The sequence below is a fragment of the Pelecanus crispus genome, chromosome 3, assembly GCF_030463565.1.
Source record: "Pelecanus crispus isolate bPelCri1 chromosome 3, bPelCri1.pri, whole genome shotgun sequence".
Classification (NCBI taxonomy): domain Eukaryota; kingdom Metazoa; phylum Chordata; class Aves; order Pelecaniformes; family Pelecanidae; genus Pelecanus; species Pelecanus crispus.
Genome location: NC_134645.1, coordinates 99,771,353 through 99,795,133, shown reverse-complemented (window position 1 = coordinate 99,795,133; position 23,781 = coordinate 99,771,353). Strand labels below are relative to the sequence as shown.

General features: G+C 35.7%; 1 protein-coding gene across 1 annotated transcript in view; it reads left to right on the top strand.

Annotated features, from left to right (window-relative positions):
- ADGRB3 (adhesion G protein-coupled receptor B3) overlaps positions 1-23,781 on the top strand; it is a 479,906-nt gene that overhangs the window by 217,278 nt on the left and 238,847 nt on the right. Inside the window, exons 9-10 of the mRNA XM_075707045.1 lie at positions 13,677-13,871; positions 20,303-20,371. Of these exons, the coding sequence (XP_075563160.1) occupies positions 13,677-13,871; positions 20,303-20,371 (264 nt within the window). The remainder of the gene's footprint in view (positions 1-13,676; positions 13,872-20,302; positions 20,372-23,781) is intronic.

The window sequence follows — 23,781 nt, the reverse complement described above, 5'->3', positions numbered from 1 at the left end:
CTATTCCACAATTCCATGATTCTGTGACTCCCATGAGTCACAGAAAATGGGAAATTCACACAAGGCAGAAATCCTGAAAAGTTAATTCATAGAATTCCAGTCTAATATCAGTATGATTTGTACTTTCTTCCTAAAGATAACCTTGTCCTATAAACATTAACACAGGTTTTCAGCAAATGTCCACATTAAGCCAGAATTCTATGCTCTATATAGTGTAGAATTTTACCACATAACCACAGGTGATTAACCCCTGAAGGCTGTTTCCTTACTATATGAGTAGGTTCACTGCCTCACACACAAAACCCCTTGTATTTTTACAGTTTTCTCTATTACTCACCTGGAAGTGACGTGGGACAAATTTCAACCCTTAATAAGCAGTATTAAAGCAGCAGAAACCCAGCTGTTTCACGTTCTTCAGCTTGACTCAAGACTTGTATCAAGACCAATATGGTAGCTATATAAATCATGCTAAAATGGCACTATCTTTCCATCTCAAAATCCATTTGGAAGTCTATTTTCAGAAGGTGAAGAGTCAGTAAAGTTAAAATACACTCGTAATGCCAAAGATAATATACTTTGCTCATAACCCCCAGCACCATGAATAATTTAGCTCTTTTTCCAGCCACTTACAGAATGTGCCAGGCAGAATTACTGCCTCTACTCAGGAAAGGCATGTACTGGCACTTCAGATGCAGGGTACTGGCACCTCAGAGGAAAGCAGGGTTTTCCGTTGGTTAAATGGAATTGTCTAGATATGTGGACCACTTTTTGATACATATATCAATATTGTACTAAATATTCTATTGCAACAGTTTCAGAGCGATTCACAACCTTATCTCATCAACATACGCTTGAGATCAGGCTCTACTACATCTCCTTTTTTTGTTGATGGGGAACTGAGTGAGACCAGTTAAGCAGGAAATTTATCTCTGGTCTTCTGAATTAGTGCCTTGCCACTGTTCCTTCTTAAAGTTCATACCTCTCCATATGAGAGCAGAGAAAATCCCTTACATGGTAAAAATATAACCACAGGGCCTCTGAAGAGACTATACACCAGAACATAATGAAACAGTGAAGAGGAATGGTTTGGCTTGTGGAGTGGAGATTGGCAGTCAGCTTGTATCTTTCAAGGGCACAGTGCCCTACACAATTCATGTGTAGGAGCTTGAGTAAAAGCAGTTAAGAGGATGATGCACTTCAGCTCTGCCACAAACATACAGCCTGTACTTTTTTTACTTTATTTTACCTTGTGCACTATGGAATACAGGTCCCTTTTAAAACTAGGAATGATAATTAGACCTCTTTGAATAATGGAACCAATTAGTCATGAATAATTTATCCAACATTTAGTACAAATCAGTCATGAAATGAATTCAACAAATACTATTTGACCAGCTTATACAGCTGGTTGACTACTATGAAAAATTATTCACTGAACAAATTAAGGGACGAAAATGCCAAAATCCATGAAATAAACCCTTGGGAAATTATTTGGTTAGCTCTAATAATAATACTTAAAGAACCTAGTTAGGATTATTCTTACTAAAGCACTGTAAGCGGAAAATGCAAAGTGATAAATAGGTATGCTTTGCCTTCTGGAATCGTGACCTAGAGGATCAAGAAATAACTTGATGAATAGAAAAAGAAACATTACAGATTATATATCAGTTTTTGCTCTGGATATCTTGTATTGCCCTTGTGTGTTTACAGTACCTGTAGCTTTGCATTAAGCAAATGCTCTTAGTCAAGCATGGCTTTTCAGGACTGTTACCAGTCATCTCTGCAGCCAGGAAGGAATATTTTGCCCAATGATGCACAATTTGTTAAATGTGTTCTTGAGAAAGAGGAGATTACAGCAATGAAAGTCTTCCAAGTGTCTATTTTATTGCGGATGGAGATGAAGTCATAGGGTCGAATAAGACCTAGTGGCAGGGGATATCCTTTCTTCCATTCCTTCTGGATAGTTCTTGGTCACATAGTGATCAACAGATTTCAGTTAATAGGGAGGAATTTCCCTGCTTTCTCTAATTCCAGAATATATTCTCAGAATTTGGAGGGGTTTTTTCCTTCTGTGGGATAGATATGGTTTGGGGTTTTGGACCATTTTACCAAATCAATTACTGAAATAGCAGAAGTTATGGACCTTGTTAAAGCCTATTCTCTCTTTCTACCTTTGGCAAATAGTTTCATTTTCTGAAAACTGAACTCCTTTGGCCTAACTAGCATATTTTAATCTCTTTAAAGAGTGTCTGTTGGTAGCTTAATGGACTGTTATATATAGAAAATAAGATTAGATGATGATCTAATGACCCAAACTTAGACTGTATAATATTATGAAGTATTCTCATTGCTTATTATCTTCTTTTGATCTGGAAGAAAAAATGGTCTGCCTAATTATTTTAAATAAAATTGAGCTAGTACTTGGTTAATTTGGACTAGTATGTTCCAAGATATGTTTTCATAAAAGAAAGGTATCTCCAAAATATTCTAAAGTACTATTCCACATATTTGAAATTTTATAAGTAGATCAGACATTACACAACTTCACTGACTGAATACACTGTCAAGTTAAGTTTAGCATCACATTGAGAGATTGCAAACTGAATCTTGTGGCACAAAGAAATTAAAGCAAAAGACATACTACATGTATGTATGTATTTTGGCTGCCGCAATCTAGCCAACTGGGCTGTGTAATTGGTACTTTGAGACAGACCAAACTTCAAATTTAGTCTTTCACATTTAATTCATTTCTAAGATTTCAAGTGTATGTTAGTAAGCTATGAATTGTTCTTGCTGAAACAATTGTTTAGTATATAAGGAGATATCTAATTTTTTGTTTGGTCTTAGGGCTTTCTAGATGTTACGTCTAGAGAGGGACAGTCATGAATAATTGAACTCTTCTTGAACTAACATATCTCTCATAGGAAGACATCTAGTCTTCACTGTAAAAAGTAATGTAATGGCAAATACATTCTCCAAGACTTCTTTTTTTTTCAATTTTCAGTTCTCATGTTCTTGCAAGTTTCAACCAGCACACATTAAGTGGATTGGATCTGCTGAGAAATTTCGTGCTCAGCTTCAATTTTTTTTTTTTTTAAATTTCATTCATTTGGATAAAGAGGGTAAAATCTTTCTTGAGAATAAGAAATTCAACTATTTGTACTATGATTGGATGTGAGTGACTGCAGGACCAAGAATAGAATCAGTGATTAGGAACCCACAGGCCTACCTCAGATGGTATCTGAGAAAAAAAGTCATTGAAACACCTCAGATAAGAGTTATTTTCATTTTCATACTCTCTTGAAGCCTATCAAATTTGGTAGACTACAAGCAAGAAGACTAAGAAGCAAGACTCCAGCATTAGGAATATCCTATATCATATCCTATATCATCCTTTGTATGAACAAATGCTTCTGAGAGGCATAACTAAAGACTTCTCCATCTATACTCATCCATTCTATGGATGATAGCCTCCTAAATTAGAAAAAACAGAACAAACAAAACCAAACAAAACCAAGCCAAAACAAAGAAACCACTCACCCCTTCCCCAACCCCCCAAACAATAAAAAACAAAAACCAAGAAACAAAAGACTTGAATCAGAGCTAATGCAGAAACTGAAAATGAGATTTAAATAGTTTGGTATGGAAGAGCAATGAGTTTTCATAGCTTATGAGGTCTTTCTGGAATGAATATTTGAAGCCTGTATGACCATTTTTAATGAAAACCATTAATGAATAAGAACTTACCACGGAGTATTAGAAACTGATTTTGTGTAAATGGAGAAAATACTTGAATATACAGGGCTATTTCTATTTTCTACTCTGTTATGCATGCATTCTAAGCGATAGGATATATTCAATCAGAAAAAAATATTTTTGTTTTTTGTTTTGTGAGGGATCTGCTTAAAAAATATTGGTAATATATCACTGACTCACCACACACTGGAGTAGCTCTTTTTTCTAAAGTGAGACTTCCTCTAAATGGCTTTTGGACACTCTAGTTTGGAAGAGATTTGTACTATGCTCACAAATAATGAAGAAGACTAAAACCTGTCATCAAGACACTTTGTTTCTGAAGGTCATCTCCAATATTCTCAGAAAATCTCTACTAATACAGCCCATTTTCTAAACCTATGTAGCACAGTTTTCAAACTTGGATGATGAAATTCTATGTTTACTTGCTTCAATAAAAATAAGGTACTAATTTGTGTCAATTTGAGTGATATAACACCTAAATCAAACATGCATTTGTGCTAACTAGGTTGCTTTTCTATCAGAAAGAGGAAGTTGGAAAACCAAAAAACCTCTTAACTCTTGAGAGTTAGGAAAGAAAAATCTGCATATGAAATATCACACCGGTGTCAAGATATTAACACTTATGAAGGAGTATGGGAACTCATGCAGGTGAATCTTTGCATATCAAACTGATAATATAGCCATAAAAAGGCATTTCTGCTGCTTCTAGTTCATACTATAATTTTGTTTCCCCTTTTTCCACAGCAGCATTATTCACAATTTTGCAAGTGCTTGGCTAAAATATAATTTGATAAAAAGAACTCTGAGGTGAATAATGATTTGCTCAGCTGCAGCTCATTAGAGATGATTTTGTTTTTCCAAATTATATTACAAGGGCAGAGTATCAGCCTGTCCATGTACTCCTCACTGAAAAGACTGCTGTACACTGCGGAATGAAAGGTTTCCTCCTAAAAAATTTACTGCTCCTTTTTTGCTAGTTTAGTGCTTCATTTCTTTTTATATAGCTGCAGAGCCAACCAGCCAGGTTGTTTTGTAGATTTGAATGTACAGGCCTCAGTAACAACATTTTTGTTCTGCCTCAGTCTATCCTTATATTGGTATATGCCAGCTCTTCATCTTCACCTTCACAGCCTTTGATAGGCAGGGGAGTTGTATCAGTAAATGATCTGCTTTCCATGCCTTGCCTCCCTTGTAAGCCCAGAATCTGCAGGAGTCAGCTCTGTTTTGTCACCTCCATATCTTGACAGGAGGATGGCAAACTCTTTTCTCTCATCAGAAAGCAACAGATCAAGAGATGGTGGCAGGCAACAGTTTTCCCCTGCCTCACTAACTTTTTCCTATTCTGCATGGGAGAAGATTAAAACTTCAGAAAAAAGCTAATTACTTCAGTAATGCTGTTTGCTTGATGGTGAGGGCACTCATTTGGCTGTGAGAAAGCTCTGCCTGCTGTGCCCTGCCAAACTCATTGCATGGATTGAAATGTTGAGGTTCTGAGTGCTTTTAACACCATGTTATAAAGTTAGTATGGCTTTCTCAGTCTCCTAACAGACCTGCTTCACTCTCTGTAAATAAATATGCACTTCACCAAAGGAAGGAAATGACCCAATACTTCAGCCACTCATATGAAATATGTAGGCTAGAAACCAGCTGCTCCATCCCAAGTGAATGGCTGCTTTTTTTCATACCTGTATTACAGTAGGCACCAGAAATGAGAATCTTAGGATCAGGAGAGTGAAATGTGTTTAAAGCTACTGTGGTACCTTATCCATCCATGAAATGATAGTGCTTGATCTCAACAACATACACATGTACCCCAGTCTTAGAGGTGTTATACAGTGGGAGAAAACATTTACCTGCTATTCTGCATAAGTACATCACAACTTAATTCAACTGAATAAGTTCTTTTTCTTCCTTTCTGCTTTTGAATATCTGTTTTTTAATAGCCAACCAATTCCACTTGTTAAATTCAAAGAAAAGTCCCCACTATCATCTCAGCATCCATAACCATCTTTCCATGTCTGTTTTACCAAAGAGTAATCTGTGTGTTAAATGGAATGTGCTCCTGTGATTTCTGCTGCTGCTGTCTCTGCTGCAGCAGTGAGCAGCTGAGTGTTCCCTGATCAAATTGGTATTCCAAACCAACCAACACTGCAGCCAACAGGTGAACTCCACTAGGGTATGGCCAGAGGGAAAAAAAGAGATGAAGGCCATTTAGGAACTAAATAAAGAATTCCACTAATTTTCCCTTAAAGGCTACCAGAACTGCAGGAACTTTAACTCCAACACAGCTGCAGAATGACTGCGGGAATTTGACTAGGCACATAGCAGCAAAGAATTGGTCACAGCATCTTACACATTCCCCTGCTTTTTTGTCCACTACTTCATTTGCTGCGTTCCCCCACCATGTTTAAGCTCAGATTTGTTAAGTATGTGAGGCACAAAAGATTTTTCTCTTGCCTATTACTTAACGCAGTACTCCCATGCAGAAATGAGGGCTCCCCAATAATGCTAATTTCCTTGAAGAAACCATTCTGGTTTGTCCTGCAAACAGAAGTGATTGTCATTGGAATGACTGTATAGAAACATAAAATCAAATAAATATAGAAATTGGTTAAAATCAAATAAACATATAAACTGAAGCAGCTAATCAGAGCTTTATGTTTAGGGACACATACTCACCAGGATGACCATGCACTATAAAAAAAGAAAGACAGCTCATTAGCAGTATGTCCCTTTGTGACCCCCAGACTCAGCTATTCAGTCAGTATGGAGGGTCAGAAGACTTTACCTCAAGCAATGTTATGTCTGTTATAGAATGAAAACAACCCTTTCAGAGTCCTTATTCTCTTTTTCCTCTCAACTCTTACTCTTGTCATGTTGCATTATATGCAGATAACACAAATCTTGAAGACATGCCCTCTGGTTAAAAAAGGGAACAACAATAACAACAACAAGGTCTCTCACACAGCATGCCAACATGAGCAGGATTTAATCACAGATAATTGGAGCATTTAAAAGCAGTACTCAATAAAATAATAATAGAAATCCTGGTCAACAAACACTATGATAAATATAAGAAGGAAAAAAGAAAAAAAAGGAAAGAAGTGATCTGTTTAATGATTATTCATTTCTCATCCCTAGAGCCATTTGTTACTCTACTGAAGAGCAGCCTTATCTATTCAAAATATCTATTAAGATATTTTGTTGGATCCATGCAGAAAACAAAATACTGAAACTTTATAATGACTTTCTCTTCACCTCTATCATGGTTTAACCCAGCAGGCAGCTAAACGCCACACAGCCATTCACTTACTCCCCCCCACCCCCCGCAGTGGGATGGGGGAGAGAATCAGAAAAAAAGTAAAACTCTTGGGTTGAGATAAAGACAATTTATTAAGACAGAAAAGGAAGAGAAAATAATAATAATGATAAAAAAGTGCACAAAACAAGTGATGCACAATGCAGTTGCTGACTGCCCGCTGACAAATGCCCAACCAGTTCCTGAGCAGCAGTCCTGCCCTGCCCCCAGCCAACCTCCCCAGGTTTTGTTTAGCATGACGTCATATGGTGTGGAATATCCCTTTGGCCAGTTTAGGTCAGCTGTTCTGGCTGTGTCCCCTCCCAGCTTCTTGTGCATCTCCAGCATCCTGCTCACTGGCAGGGCAGTATGAGAACCTGAAAAGTCCTTGACATAATGTAAGCACTGCTCAGCAACAACTAAAACATCAGTGTGTTATCAGCATTGTTCTCATCCTAAATCCAAAACACAGAAATATGTCAGCTACTAGGAAGAAAATTATCCCACCTGAAACCAGGACAACTTATTTGGTGGTTATATCTCAAGGATGAGAATAAGTGACAATATTGATGATGATGATAAAAAAAAATTATGAAATGGGTTAAAGTGGCTAACAAAAATCTCTTGAGCAAAATAATGAGTCTTCTTGTGAAAGAGGGCAGAGAAAGAGGATACAGAAAGAACCCAGCATCCCTCTGAGCTCCTTATTCTATTCTATCACATCCTTATTCTAAAAACATGTGAGACTTCCACAGACAATAGATTATTTTTTTCAAAGATTTTCCAATATACCTTATCACATATAGAAGAGCACATACCACTTCTCTGGTGTCTGTGCAGAGATTCGGTTTGCCTGAGATGAATGTCTAGAACAACACAGGATTCTGTGTCATTAAGCTGCATCATTAAGAAAAGGTTCCTTTTCTCTAAAAACAAATCATTGTTTTGAGGAGTATTTTGCCAAAGAAAATTTAGAAGTGTATGACAGTGGGATGACTTTTTATATAGTGAAACAATCCTCATTTTTCTTTTCATTAATTTAAATTTAGAATAAGTTCCTTAAAGCATGAAGTTGCAGTGATTTCAGCTGAGTGCACAGAGGCAGATTGAGGTATAGCATCTGCAGAAACTTGGTGCAGCAGATTGCACACTATGACTGTAGATAAATGCAGAAAGGTAAAAGTTCAGTTTCAGGGCACTCCTTAAACTTTGATGTTTCTGGTTGGGGTATATTATAGGAGGCTTTTGTTTTGGTTTCAGAATATTTGCAGGGACCTTTTACAGAATTATAGAACTGAAAGGAAATTAATGAGATCATCCAGCCCAAAGTTTTTTTCCATCACAATCAGGTATACTTGTGTTATTCCAGCATTTTGTTTTTCTTGACTGTTACTAAGGCCTCCAATATGGAAGACTGCATAGTCTCTTCAGGTAAACTATGGTACACCATTTCCTTTACAGTCGAAGAGTTTTCCTTAACGTATATATCCTTAATCTTCCCTGACGCAATGTATGCCAATTACTTTTTCCCTTTTCTATTATAAACAAAAGGAATATATGATTTCCTTCTTCTCTGCAGAAACTGTTTATTTATTAGTACGTTATCATGATCTAGACGGAGACAACTAATTTCACTGATGACAAAGTAGAAAATTATTTTGTATTGCTTTAGCAATCTCCTTCATAAAATGTTGAATGCATAGAAAAGGAAAAAGACTCTTATAAGACATTAGTTTACAAATATTCAGATGCATACCTGAAGATGCATAGCTGTATCTTTAGACCCTGCCCTGTTTGTTTTAAAAGATGGATTAAACATTAGTTCTTGAACACTGAAACATCCTGAAAATAAACAAATAAAATGTAAATAACTAGTTATGTCAAGGGAAAGTAAATGAAACTTCTAGATTCTGTGCTAAAATAGTTAAAGGACTGTCTGCCAATAATCAGAAAAAAACACCCTATAATGAAGTTTTTCTTAAATCTGAAATGAAGAGCTTTCTCACAATGACATCACATTATATTTTAAACATCAACATGCTGCATGAGTTCAGTTCAGTGCAGGATTATACCTATGGGAATATTTCAGCTGCCAAAACTATATTTTCTACTTTTTTATGTGCCTAACTTTAACCACACAGACTTCAGCATTTTGGTTCCAACCTTTCTGGACCTCAATGCTGGTAACTATAAAAGTAAGTTTAATGCAAAATTATTAATTAATATTTATTGAGGGGCTACTATCAATTCCAGCCTCAAGATTAGAAGCCACAGAGGTCAGGTAATGTGATTCAGAGTATCCAAGATAAGATTTCAGGTGCTCTGGGTTGTTCTCTAGAGAAACCAACACTCTCAAGAGCTTTTAGGTTTCTAATACAGTTGTGTAATTCAAGTGGCTATTGCAGGTGATGTGAATATTCCTTCCTGTTCTGTGCCTTCAGAGCATTATGAAAAATATTTTACAAAATATTTGTGTTGGGTTGTGGAGGTGCAAAGCAAAGTGGTTTGCAGATTATGAACGATTTCAGGATATATTTTTATTTCAAACTATCTTTCCTCACTTCTATCTAAGGCTTCCTAATTCAGGTTCTAATAGTCCCCACTACCATAAAATGTATTAATGACATAATTAGTAATACCTAGCCATGAATCCAACATTATCTTAAAAAATAATGAAAAGAGGATGATAGTGTAGTTACTCTTCAAATTAATCATTCTTTTCAATCTTTTATGGGTTTCTGGAGGGTTCATTTTTTTCTGTCCTTTTAAACCTTGTCTAGCTGTTAAGTTTGCTGTAATTATTATGCAGTAATAAATTTGTACTCCAATTCTGGAGGCCTAGGAGATCTGACTTTGTAAAGAGGCATTTTTATTATATCATACTTTCTGATAAATTGAGGGACAAAGGCAGTTGGACCCTGAGTCAAAGTCCAGTTAAACATTTCAGTAATTTTTCAAGTATGCAGCCATATAGTGCAGGCAGCTAGAGGTTGGGCTGACAACTGAAGTATCACTTTAACAGCTGCTTCATTTCACTATCTCTCGGCTCATAAACTTTATTTTTAATAAGCCTGCCTGTAAGACCACTAAAAAATGACCTTCACAGAGAAATGCAAGGACCTACACTGGTGACCAAAATAGCTTTCTTGGACAGTGCACAATATCACAGTGACCATAGCACGGAAAATAAGCAGTATGGTGAGAAAGACATAATACTAACTGCTGATGAGAATATTCTGTGTTTTCACACTGAAAGATTCTTGTGGTAGCTGTGCATGTAATCCATTACCTTCAACTCATACTAATCTGGACATCTTCATTGGCTTTAATAGTGTTGCACCAGTTTACATCAACTGAGGGAATGGCCTGTGATTTTAAAGTTGTGTTTAGGAGCTGTAGGCTGTCATACAAGAAGAAAATACATTACGTAATAAACTGATAATAAAGAGGCTGCTAATTCTTACCTTGCCCTGCATGTTGCTTGCATGTCTGTAGTCAAAACTTTCTACTAATTAACTCTGATTTTCACCCACGTCCTTACCTAAACTCATTGCAACCTTCTGTTTTGTTATGCTACATCTAAGGGTATGCTGCTAGTATAGCTCAAGGCAGTGTGGGCCTGGAGGAATAGCTAAGGATCAGGGAAAGGAACTTCTGGGTCGGAGCTTGAGAGGGTGAAGAAAAGGTGGTCACTGAGCTGCGTGAGTGGTGTGGCCCAAGGGAGGAAGGGTATTTGTGCTGGGAAGCTGAGCTTTCTGGATATGCCATTTTTAAAAAAACAGTTCTAAATTGAGCTGTAAATTTAAGAGCAAATAATTCTGAAGTACTTTAAACCACCTGCACTGCAACCTTGGCTACTTCTGAAGTAGGTGTAATAACTTAGTCCTGTGGCACTGTGGGCTCTTGCTAGCCCTTTTTTATCATTTTGTCCAAAAGCAATCAAAACGTCTTGCTGAAAGCACAAAAGGGTATATACTACAGCTCCCACTTCTGCTGCTAAAGATCTGTAAATTTTTTCACTGAAAACAGAGCTTTACTTGCTCAAAAGCCTAAAAAAAATCAAAACTAAGATAACTTTAATTTATTATTTGCATCCCAAAAGCAGCTGAGACCAAGACTTCTGTGTGCTATGTATCGTGCAAAACCAACAACACATTGGCCCCTGCCATCTCTAAAATGTGAGTTTAAAGTCTAGCAGGAGCATGGAAAAACAAATGGGAGGGTGAACATCCAGATGGAGCAAAAGGAAGCAAAATAATGCAATATAAAATAACATGCTAAATAGCTTGACAGCTTTCTTAGCAGTGTTTTATACAAGCATAAGAGCACAGTAGAGTTTTTATGAGGACTGCTCACTTTGCTGTTATTACTGGAATTAAAAGAACCTCTTTGTTCTCTCTTAAGCTCTGCCTTCAGGTTGTGTGATGCCTTTCCCACAGTACATCCTGAGGCACATGTTAGATCTGGGAGTTCAGCTTTATGGACTGTCTTTTATGTTGTATGTCTTTTGGCCTTGACTAAAGACACACTGAACATTGTTAAACCTCAAAATCTGGAAATATGCTCTGGGGTCAGTGAACAGCTGGACGAGTTCCAGCAAAAATTCTACTATTCTGTGTTACTGTGCTAGCTGATGCTCTTTTAATTTGCTACCCAGACACAACATATGAACAGATGAGGCAAATGGCAACATTTCACTGGAATAATCATAAATCAAGTTCTTGTTTGCTTTTGCTTGTTCCCAAGAAAGTAGTTCATAATGTTATGTATACAATATCACATCCCTGAATTTGCTCAAATGAATTTTCTTCCATTCTCACACTTCTTCTCCACTATTATTTTCCTACAAGATTATTTTCAAAGCCTTCTTCTAAAATGAATAGACACTGATCAAAAGGATTTCTTCAAGCAAGCTTCTTGCCTAATTACTTATTACAGTATTCTGAAGAATGAGGGAGGTATTTCTGCTGAAATGCTTGTTTAAAAAAAAACCCAAAAAAGTATTAACTGCCTCAGTTCTCCTCACTGAACTTTTTGTTGAAAATATTTGATTGTATAATTATGCTTGTACCTTTGTACTCATGGTATAGAGTAAATTTATTCCCTGTCCATGCGGCAGCGGGCAGGTGTTCTCCCAAGTCTCAAGTATTTTTAGGGATTGGACAAGCCTGTTGTGGTCCGTAACAATCCCCAGCTGCTGTAAAGATGACTTAAGGCCATCGACATAACTTGAAGCAGCCACGTTGCCCAGGCCCAGCTGTGTTACATATATCTAGTTTATCTCAAGACTGGTTGAGAATGTAACCAAAATATAATCCAACTGCATGAAAATAAACTGTTGAGATCATGTATGTGAGAGGATGATTGCATTTTTTAAATTGCTTTTACGAAAGTTATTTTGAACCCTTTTAATCACTGTACTATTTTTACTCTATATTCTACCTTTTTTTTTTTTTTTTTAATGAAACCCCACATATCCACACAAAGTGGCTGGGAAGACCTGGAAGTGACAAAAAGAATCTTTACACTCTTCCTTCTACTTCACCATCACATTGTGTTACTTTAGTCATCCTTCCCTCTATGTGCCAGTAATAAGGCCAACTTAAAAAGCAATTGAAGATACATTTACAGAAATGGTGTCGGCATTTTGGTTGCCAGTTGCACAGAGTTTTCTCTTCAGCCCTCCTGCTTAGAGTGAGTTCTGCCTCAGGTCATTTATCTTCTCTTTAATTTAGCTTCAATTTGGGAGAACTTCTGTTTGTATGCATAAATTCATATGCATATTTAAAATCAGGTTGTTTAAACCATGCACTATTTTTCAGCCTTGGCTGGTCTTGTGACATCTTTGTGATACACTGTGCATCTTCCTGGGATGCTGAGTCGGCTTCAAGAATTAATCAGATCCACAAGTTCAACTTCTTATCAGGAGGATTATTCTACCAGCATATGCATTTTGGATTACCTTTATCACTAGCCCTGTATAGATCTGCTGGGAGAGCTACCACTAAAGTATGCTCTCTTGGCTGATACACAGGAGCAATTCACAACTTAATGTACATTTCTTGAAAAAAACAAACAGGATTGTTTCAAGTTAGCACCTTTGTGTTGGTAGTACTACAGAAGAGAGCACCATAATCAGCTTCCACCTAAACCATCACTCTTGTATTAACTAGCCAGGCTGGGATGGCAGAGATGGAAGGGTATACTTTCCTGTAGTAAACTAGATTATAAGAAGGACCGCTTTAGCATTTACCCCTTTCAGAGATCTTAGTTGTTTAATGAAAGACAACAACAGATTAAAGCTGCAGTCCAGCCCATGGAGTTCCTTTGAGAACATGGATGTTGAGAAATTATTGGTGTCCCAAGAGAAGAAAATGGGTGAAACATGACAACTTCAAAATCTTTCAGTATAAAATCCATGATTCTCTGATAAACATAATAATTTTGTCATCATAGCCTACTATTTTGTCTTCTCTTTAACAAGATGAACTTTTTTATAATGGCTTTAATATTTAATATTATAATAGCTTTAATATTTAATGGTTTTGGCTGTGTTTATAATTTATCATACCTTTTTCTCAGTAAAGTAGGTTCTGATATTCATTTTGTTCTTCTGGTACAGATTAAAGAGCACCTCGCCAAGGGACAGAGGATGTTGGCTGGTGATGGCATGTCCCAAGTAACCAAGACACTATTGGATTTAACTCAGAGAAAAAATTTTTATGCAGGGGACCTTCTGATTTCTGTGGAAATTCTCAGAAATGTTACAGACACATTTAAAAGAGCAAGTTATATCCCTGCATCTGATGGGGTGCAGGTAAGAGAAACACTGTAAGGGTAATGTTTCAATTGATGGAGTTTATGTCAGTATACTGCATATCACCTATTTTACCCACTGAGGAAACTAAATCTTCTGAATCATAGACATAAACATTGTTCACATAAAACTAAGATACAAGTGTAAAATAGGAAAAGACTCAGATATATTTGATGAGGCAAATATCCAAAACAACACAGCAAGTGAAAAATATAAAATTCATTCTTTGTAACATTTATTTCAGTATCTTTCTCTTTCAAGGTTTAGTTTGATTGATAGGGATGTGTTGGTATTTTTTTGCACTAAACAATTCACTAGTGTTATTTGTTCTAGTTCATTTCAGTTCAAAATCTATCCACAGTGTTTAGTTATGTAATTCTGACATTGCTTCTTCAGTTCAAATAAATAAAGCTCATTAAAAGTGCACAGGAGTGATGGATAGTACATTTGATATGAATTAATTTTCTATTTCATGTGTTAGATTAACTCTTCTTGTGCAAGAGGCCAATTAAAATACTGTTGGAGCTAAAACCACTGTATTTCTACATAATAGGCTACATAAAAGTCATTGTGTAATATTCATTGAAGTAAATATTTCACAGGACTTCTAGATCAGGATATTGGTTTCATCTAGAACTGAGAATTTTAGACACTTTTCAAAGGCTGTTGATGTACTAAAAAAGAATGCTAAGAAGGTAGATGTATATATTATTTATGAAAAAGAGACTTTCATAGTCATTCATAAATTACTAATGAAGTTATTAATGCAGACCATGTGTACATATTTGTTTGTGTAAAGGTAAGCATAGATTATAAATACACTTTGGAATATATGCGTGCAGATAAATGGAGAAAACTTGGAAAAGACAATTTTTCCAGAGTGAAGTTTTCAAGAGCTTGCTATTGTATTATAAGTTTTCTGGCTTTTCTATGCACAAATAAAAATGAACTTCCATAATATAACCAACATTTCTTGTGTTGGTCTGTAGCCAGCTGAAAATAATACTTTTTGAGCAGTGCTTTTCAAAAAGTATTTTGGCTGGACAATCCTTCTTTTTTTTTTTTTTATAACTGAATGAGAGTCAATATCTTCTCCTACTTTCATTAAGTTTTGCTATGAAACAGGTTGTTATTTACTGAAAATTTTTCATGTATTCAACAATCTGATAGCCCAATGTGACTTCTTCATGGTTTACAGGCACTACAGAAATCTTTTGTAGAACCAGCCTTGAGAAACTGTTTGGCACAAGTGATTTTGTTCATGGGCTTAGCAGATCAGGTCATTTGCAGTTTACATACTTTAGAGAGAATTTGATTCTTTTTCCACTAATGACAGTGCCAAAAGTTCTGTTCACTTTGGCAATGTAGACCTGTTTCCAAAATTTGTAATAGTGTTCTGGCAGAATTTGGCAAAATGGTTTGTACTATCTTAATAATATTTGATTAATCATTTTGAAGTGAAGAAATGCGAAAAGGTAAAAATTGGTAAGCCATACTGTGAAGGAAGTAAGGAAGGATTTCTCAAACCAAAGAAATAACTGCGTTTCAGGATTTAGATGCCTAAATACCAAGAGCTCTTAAATCCCAGCTGAAAAAAAAGGCACTGAAACTCAAAAAAAAAAAAAGTAAAAAAAAAGTTTAACAAATTGAAAGCTAAGGTAAAATCAAAAAACCAATGAACAGTGTTCAGGAAAGTAAGTGAAATCAGAATTAAGCATATGCTTTGCACAGGGGATATGTTAAGCAATGTTCCTGTTACTGACTTCTGATGATATAGAATGAAATCCTGTCTCAGTAACATCAGTTTAAATTTTACTGTCAATTTCTGAGAAACCAGGATTTTCCCATATGTAAACATATGTCATATGCTACCATACTCTGGAGAATTGCATTTAATTCTTTTTTCACTACCACATATTTTCATACTTTCTAATCTATCATCAAAGTGACAAAAAGGCGAAAATGGAATTAATTTGCAAAAAATACCAAGATTCTTCTTTTCTGAGGAAGCTGTGTGTGGTGTTCTAATTCCATTTTATTTTTTTGCACTAGATAAAGAGTAGAATTTCTTAGGTGTTGGGTGTTTGTTTTAAAGAAATTCTCAGAAAAGCATGAGTGAGGTTTAAAATCCTTGAAAGTCATAATTTATCATTTTGCATGATGTCAGAAAAGTAGATTATGAATCACGGGTAACATTTTTAAGGCCCATACAAAAACAACACTTCCACTTCCAGTAAAACTGAGAAAGGAAAAGCGTAGATGTCTGAGTATATTTGTTTCTTATACATTCCATCCATCTGAAAAGTCCCTCAACTGTCTATAGTCTCTGGATTATATCCAGTATTAATATTCATGAATAGTGCAAAAGACATAATTCAGAGACACCATAACAAAAAGAATGAACAGAAAAGTCAGATCAAATTTGAAAATTTCAGGCTAATTACTCAAAATGAAGATGCCACTGCCTGATGTGCTGCATAGAAAATGCCACTTGTTTAGGCAGACAGATACCAAGAGCAAAACAAAGCTCCTAAAGTATGCATGTCTAATGCCAAGTTATTTTTTATATGACTGTTTTTGCATATTTTAACTCTTTTTGCAATAATATTTATGTATATATTACATATACAGTGTCAGGAAGACAAATAACTAGGTATGAGGCAGTTAAACAATATGGAAGGCATCCTGCATCAGTGACTGAAAACAGCAGTACAGTAGCAGAAACAGCAGAAAACAAGTGTCATGCAATTATTCTGCAAGCAAGGTCTTTCGCTTAATATGGGAATTACTTTAAAATACACTGTGTAGGTACACTGAGACTATGAGATGGCCACTGTGCTATTACTTGTGTAAAAAGCATTCTACCTTGAAGATAATTATAATTTTAAATAAGGATAATATAAGCAACATTTTGGAACACTTTCCAAAACTGGTCTAAGAGTGCTTGAACTATGTTCTAAGGACAGGATGGCAAAATGAGTTGTACGATCCCCTGATCCAGTGACCAACAGGAAACAAGGTTTCTCCCCAAAGAAGTTAGAGCAGTATAATCCCACCTATATTAGCTGCAAGGACCATTGCTGTCAGTCAGGAATTAACAGAATTGCCCAATACTTTTTCCCCTCCATCTCCCCCCTCCCACACACACAACTCCCTATGCTGAAGTCCAAAAGTGGAGGTGACTTAAGGCTATCCATTAATTCCTCCTAGGGAGGAATTTTTCTCTAGCTGTATAAAAGGATTTATGACAGCTTTATGCCTGCAGAGAGGGTCAAAGAATTTGGACTGGAACAGAGAACTGCAGCTGTTGTATTACAGAAGAAAAAGATTGAAAGGAAGGAAATTAAATTAGGAAAACATAATTGTCCATTCCTGACTGTAACTGGCATTATCCTCAAAAAAGCCTGGGCAAAAATAAAGGACTTCAAAATTTGGCTCTGGCTGTCACATTTTCTATAATGGCCAGCTCAGTAATATGTAAGCCCTGCCATGAAAGGAAGGAGCTTGATTCTACAAGGAGGCCCAGTGTTTACTGCAGTAAATACCATCAGATCACATCCATAATGCTTCTAAAATTTAGCCTTAGTACCTGTCAATCATTTTACTAAAGGGCAATGTTGTTTCTTGCAGCATTAATGCAATGAACAAGAGAATAGTCAAAGTGGGTGAAAGACTTTTTAACCCCTATCCCCCTGTCACATTTTTGGAGTGCATCTCATATCTATTCATTATTGAACCAGCAAAGCCATTTAATCGTCTCTCTGTTTAATTCACAAAGCACAGGTATTGCTGAGTGAAAAATCTTCATACATCTCAGCCTCCACTGCTACCATAAATATGAAATCAACCAGGGATAGCAATAGAGAAAAAAAAGATCTCAAGAAGCAGAATATTCTTGTCACTAGGTTCATATACATAATTTACAGTTTATTGGCAAGTACAAAGTGTATATTAAATCAGTTATTGCTCATCTTTTGTTTATGTTTGAGTCTAGGATTATTTATAAGCTTTTTCACATATATTTCTGTTAATTATTGGTATTTTTCATGCTTTCATGTAACTAAAATTAAAAAAAACCTAATGAACTCATGACATTATTAGCAAAACCATGTAATTTATCATCTGCAAGAAACATTTATAACTCCTGAGTGTTTTTCAGGCAATCTAGGCTACTCTCAGATAGATCTCATTACACAGACATGGATACTTTTGCAATTAAGGCTTAGACTGTTTCTGCAGGGGAATCAGTGGCTGCAATGTAGTGTAAAACTAGCTTTGAACCAGCTCCTTAGTATGATAAATTATCCCACACTGAGCTCCATGCTGCTGCAGCTAGACTGCTGCTGGCACCCTAACAAGTTACAGTTAGCTAAAATTTCTGTCCACTGCATCTCCACAGTATTACACTGGAAAAGTGCAGAACTATCATGCTTTTAAAAGTGTTTTGTCAGGCAAAATCCCCCTAAGGCCCACTCTACCTAGTAGAACTCTTTGCCAAAATCATCGTGTCCCACAGTAGATGTGGTTATAGTGCCATGAAACTGCTTTGGCCAGTACAGTTTATTTTACTTGGGAGACCAATAAAACCATACATTTTTCCTAGCTGAAGTTGTATTTACACAATTATGATTTGCCAACCTGGTTGAACTGGCAAATCCTTTGTAATGAATACTAAACATAACTCTTTCTATTATGCTTTATTTTCCTACTGAATACCTGAAAAAAATGAAATGTATTCTTGGTATATAAGCAATACATAGCTACATTTTCCTCTTATCTTCAGCTTGACTGGAAATCTCCCTTCTGTATCACTGCAAATTGGATCAAACCATGAGAATATTTTTCTTTTATGTCCTGTCTTTAATCCCCATCATCCTGTCCCGATGCATACTTGTCATTTTCACAGGAGCTTGCTGAGCCAGTTCCTTCTTTTCATGAAGTTTTGTGTTACTGAAGCTTATGGATATTTTGTTAAAGCAATTTTTATCTGTACAAATTTTATGGTTAGTATAATTAACTTCCTAATGATGAGGCCAAAATGGATCCTCTTGCTTGTCAAGTAGTCAGTGTTAGGACTAGATTAAACTGGTAAAAATGCTTTTATGTAAAAACAGTTTTCATATAAAAATAATTTTCACAAGTTTTATTCAATTTTTTAACCTGCAATGTTTTACCTATATGGTTGTGAGACACCTAAAATATCTGTCATATCTCATATTTTAAAATTAATATCTTTTCAAGCACAGCCACAGTATCCATAGTACACTAAGGCTCGAAGTTATTTCAGTCACTGTGCAGTTGAATGCTTTGTACTTTCATTAATAGTTAGTTAAAGTTACTTCTTACTTAAACCTTATTTAAGCCCTATTTATTCCCCCCAAATGGCTAAAAAGTAAGTGCAGGTGAGGGAATGACCATTAATCTGAGTTCCAATAGGGTCCTGTGGTTGGTATTCCACTTAAAGACTTTTTAGAGGTTGCGAGGATCTTAATTGCACTCTTCAGCTAAGGTCAGTGGAAATTACATGTATCTTTTATGAAGGAACAGATAAATTATAATTGTCAGGCTGTAGACAAAATTGGTATTCTGCACAAAAAGTGATACAGAGCTGAGAAAAGACTCTGCTCAAATTCTTAGCTTTTAAAGATGAATAATTTGGGGATACAAATTGGTAGAAAAAGCAGACAAAATTAGAAAGGAAAGTTGTCCACAAACACTTGGAAGAGTGATTTTTAAAATGTGTGATATAAAAGCTAAATACCCTGGCTTTTATTTGGTTGGGATTTTTTTTCTGTGTTTGTTTGTTTTTTCCTTATAGTTGAATAAATAAGAGAATCAGATAAAAAATTTAACAGAATTTAAATGTCAAATGTCAAATGTCAAAAAAACAGAAATTAATTATTCCTTTTCTATTGAAATTACTAAAAGGACAGGCAAATGTGACTTTTTAAAAGTAAAAAAAATGGTTTCATCATGGCATTTACCAATGAAGTACCATTGTATGCCCTATTTATGGTTATTAAGGATCTTTTTCATGTTTTGAATGGAAACTATTGGCCTGGTGTTTTCTTAGTGCACTTTTTTTTATTTGTTAAATATATAGTTGTCTAGTTTCTGGAATGAGAGCAATTTGAAAACAGAACCCTGTCACATTTAGAAGTTTAGCAAGTTTTAAATGGTTCTTGTTTTACACAAAACAGTAGTATGGAACCTGATTATATGGCCAGAAATGAACAATTAACCATAAAATATATGTGCCCTTTTTTCAGTCTAATATATTATTTTGTTATCTCATCTCTTCCACTGACAGAAAATAGGCTGCAGAACTGCATCTGTAATAGAGAAAGGAAAACTTTCTTAATGTCAACTTAAGGATATGACTGGTTATGTCATTGAAAGTCACTTTGTCTTTTATTTAATTGATTTTTCAGAACTTCTTTCAAATCATTAGTAACCTCTTAGATGAAGAAAACAAAGAGAAATGGGAAGATGCGCAACAGGTAAGATTTGCATTTTAAATTTTAATTTAACTTTTAACTTTTAAAATTTAAAAAATTGGAAACTATGCATATTATGACATTCACTGTATCAGTAGCCACACATCGTTTCAGTAAGTCATGACAAAGTGGAATGTATGGTTTCAAAAATCAAGTTAAAACATACACCCTTACTGTAAGTGAAAAGAAATCCTAAGTGAGACAATATTTTTGAAACAACTGATCCTTTTCAAAAAGGAGTAATTCCAGGACCCTTTGGCTAATTCCTTAGATTAAAATTATATTAAGAATATAAGGCACTTCTCTTGATGAACAGATTTTCATTGCATTCCATGGCATTATTTGTGATGATTTTCCTTTTGATGTTGTAATGAAGTACATATGAAAGCTGAAAAATGCTACTAAAGGCTAGCTGCAAAGATGCTTTTATTAAACAGAACCCACTGGAACTCACCTAAAGAACTTATATGACACCACCAAACAACTTACAGAAATCTAAGCAGAAGACCTTTTTTAAAAGGTTTTATTTAGGAGAACAGCTGTGATTCTTAAGACTGACAAATTTCAGGACTAAGTGAGATATTATGATAGCACTTTATAAAATATTAAAGTCTAACAAAAATAGTTGATTTATAATAAAAGTTTAAAATTCAAATGAAAACCATTTTTTTTGCTTGGATATAAGCATTTCCTACATGCTTATAGCAAGAACATTATAGGACAATGTTAATATCTATGTTCATGAACATGACCATAGAACTATCAAATTTATTCAGATACAAATAACAGTGACAATGGGGATGAACCCATAACTTTGTACAGAGAAAAAATTATGAAGGTAGTTAAAGGCAGGGAAACATTTCTATATGAAGAATGATTAAACACAGCAAGATATTTCAGTATGAAGAAGAGTCAAGTGCACTTCTGTGCAATAGAAGCTTTTAAAATCAGGAGTAGATTGGAGAATGTGATGTGGGAATGACTAATCTATTCACTTGTGCTTCTTGTAAAATAACTAAAAGACATTAAATAGTGGCAGATTGAGAATGTATAGTAGAAGATACCTTTTCTACAGAAGGTCAGGTTGCAGAATGTCTTGCCCCTGAAAGTACACAAGTTAAAAAACTAAACAGACAAATTAATGAAATAAAAGTTAGTACAGGACTGGAAAGTTCATGGAAAGATCCTGGTTTTCCTTAAGGAAGTGCTTTGGCAAAAAGGTGCTAAAGGCTGGTCAAGAGTTCCAAAAAAAGTATCACTATGTGCATGCCCTTTTATACTCTTCCTTAGACATCTGCTATTTGCCACTGTCAAAGGCAAGAAAACTGCTTACATATATCTTTGGTCTGCTCTTGTATGTCGTTGCCACTGTGTTATATAGATACTTGAAATTTGTTCACTTTTAATGTGGTTCTTAATAAATAACTAGGTGTTCAAAGGTCTTTGAAGCCATTTAATTCCATTTTTTAAAGTTCATCTTTATAATATGACTAAGAATGGGAAGATCAGGACTTTTCACTACCAATTCAAACCTTGCAGTAAACATGATGCTACAGCTGACCCATTGTAATTTAGCCAGGAATTGTATTTTTCTTTTGGTGTTTTTCTGTTCATCTCTGTACAAAAATAGACAAAGTATGTCATTTTCCTTAGTGGTGGTGGATGGAAGCAGCAAAATCACATGCATGTGGGCAGTTTCCATAAACAGCACCAAGATTAGGGAACGAATATGAAGCAACTATTTTAGCCCCACTAATGAACAGACAGGAACCACTCCTTGTTATCAGCCTTGTCGTCTTCTACCTCCACGCTGCCTGGTTACCCATGCCATGTCCACCATCTGTCCCACAAAGATCACGGGATGATAGCACCTAAGAGGAAATGATGAGAATGTGGAGGTAGATGAGGGAACAAGAAATCTTCAGTTCACTCCCCTCATTGCTACTGGTAGAAGAAGTAGTCTTGAAAAAAGGAGAGGACACAAGTTATTTCTACATTTCTGTAGCTCCTTCTCTCTGCCTGGTAATTCATTGTCTCTCAGACCTGAGCACAGCACTGGCAGGCAGGCAGGAACCCAAGCAAGCACCAAGATGAGCTGAACACAGGAGTAGTGGAGCCATAGCTGCCTGGTGACAGAGCTGGGGAATTCACTAAATATTAGACTCCTGAGCTATAGCACTGAAGAAACCATACCACTGGTCTTGTTACTGTTCTTGGGCAGTTACACAAGCAGTCTCAAAGAAACTATTGAAGCAAGTAGCTCTTCATACCGGCTAGGAGCTGGACTCCTAAGTACACCTAAGATTCTTTTTTTCTTTTACTACTAGGAAAAAAAAAAGCTTTCCTATACATAATATTATTTTCTATCATATTTTAGATAAAACACTGAAAAGTTATGGTTAAATAGAATTGGATTTTAAAACAGAAACAATATTATTTGAAATTACTACATCCTGTGCAAAGACTTTTTTAGTTTTTATGTCAAAATCAAGGTAGGAATTGAACCTGAAAAGAATGTGCGCAAGTCATTATGTGCTGTGAATACAATCCACTGCAAACACTATTGACTCACTAAAAAAGAATAAAGGTGATTCAGTTTCCGGTTCAGCCACTCACCTGACTTTTCGGGTTTGTAATGAAACATTGCAAACCAAGGGGCAGTCTAACCAACTTTGTTTGCCAGCTTACATTTTTCTTGAACTCCACAGCTACTGTCAGCATAGATCTCTCAGTCTGTTTTCTGGATTGTTTGCTGGAAAGAAAATCTTACTGTCAGCAAATTGCTGACTTTCTATCAAGTATACAGCTGTAATGCCTCAGCACATCCTTTTTTCTAGATCAAATGCCAGCAGTTGATACCATTAATTACAGGTTATACAGCATTCATATAAGCAGCGCTCACTTTAATACTCGCCTTTTGTTAAGAGCTGATGTAAAGCACTGCACACAGGAAACCACTTCAAGTCCACAATGCCTAAGTTTATACTGGTGTTTCAAAACACAGGAGTTATTCTGCATATTCTTCATCACCATCTGCAAGCATCCTATTGATTAACCAGTACTTCAGATATAAAGATGAAGAGTACCTCTGTAACACTGACTGTTCAACAGTTTCTGCTGAAGTTATTGCTATAATATTTTATGTGCAGGAACTAGGATGAAAAAATCTTTTCACTGAAATTTATCCTTAGTATATAATCTGAGAGTGTGTGTGCTATGAATGAGATGGATGCAAAAACCACACTTACCACCTCAGTAACTCGTCATTAGGAAAAATGGAAGTCTCCTTCACCTGAAGCAGCATTTCCAACCTGTTAGGATCATAAATGTCACAACAGATTCTTCATAAGAATGGTATTGCTGCCCTGCTTTTTATAAAAAGATCCATGTAGAAAACAAAGCACATTGTGAAA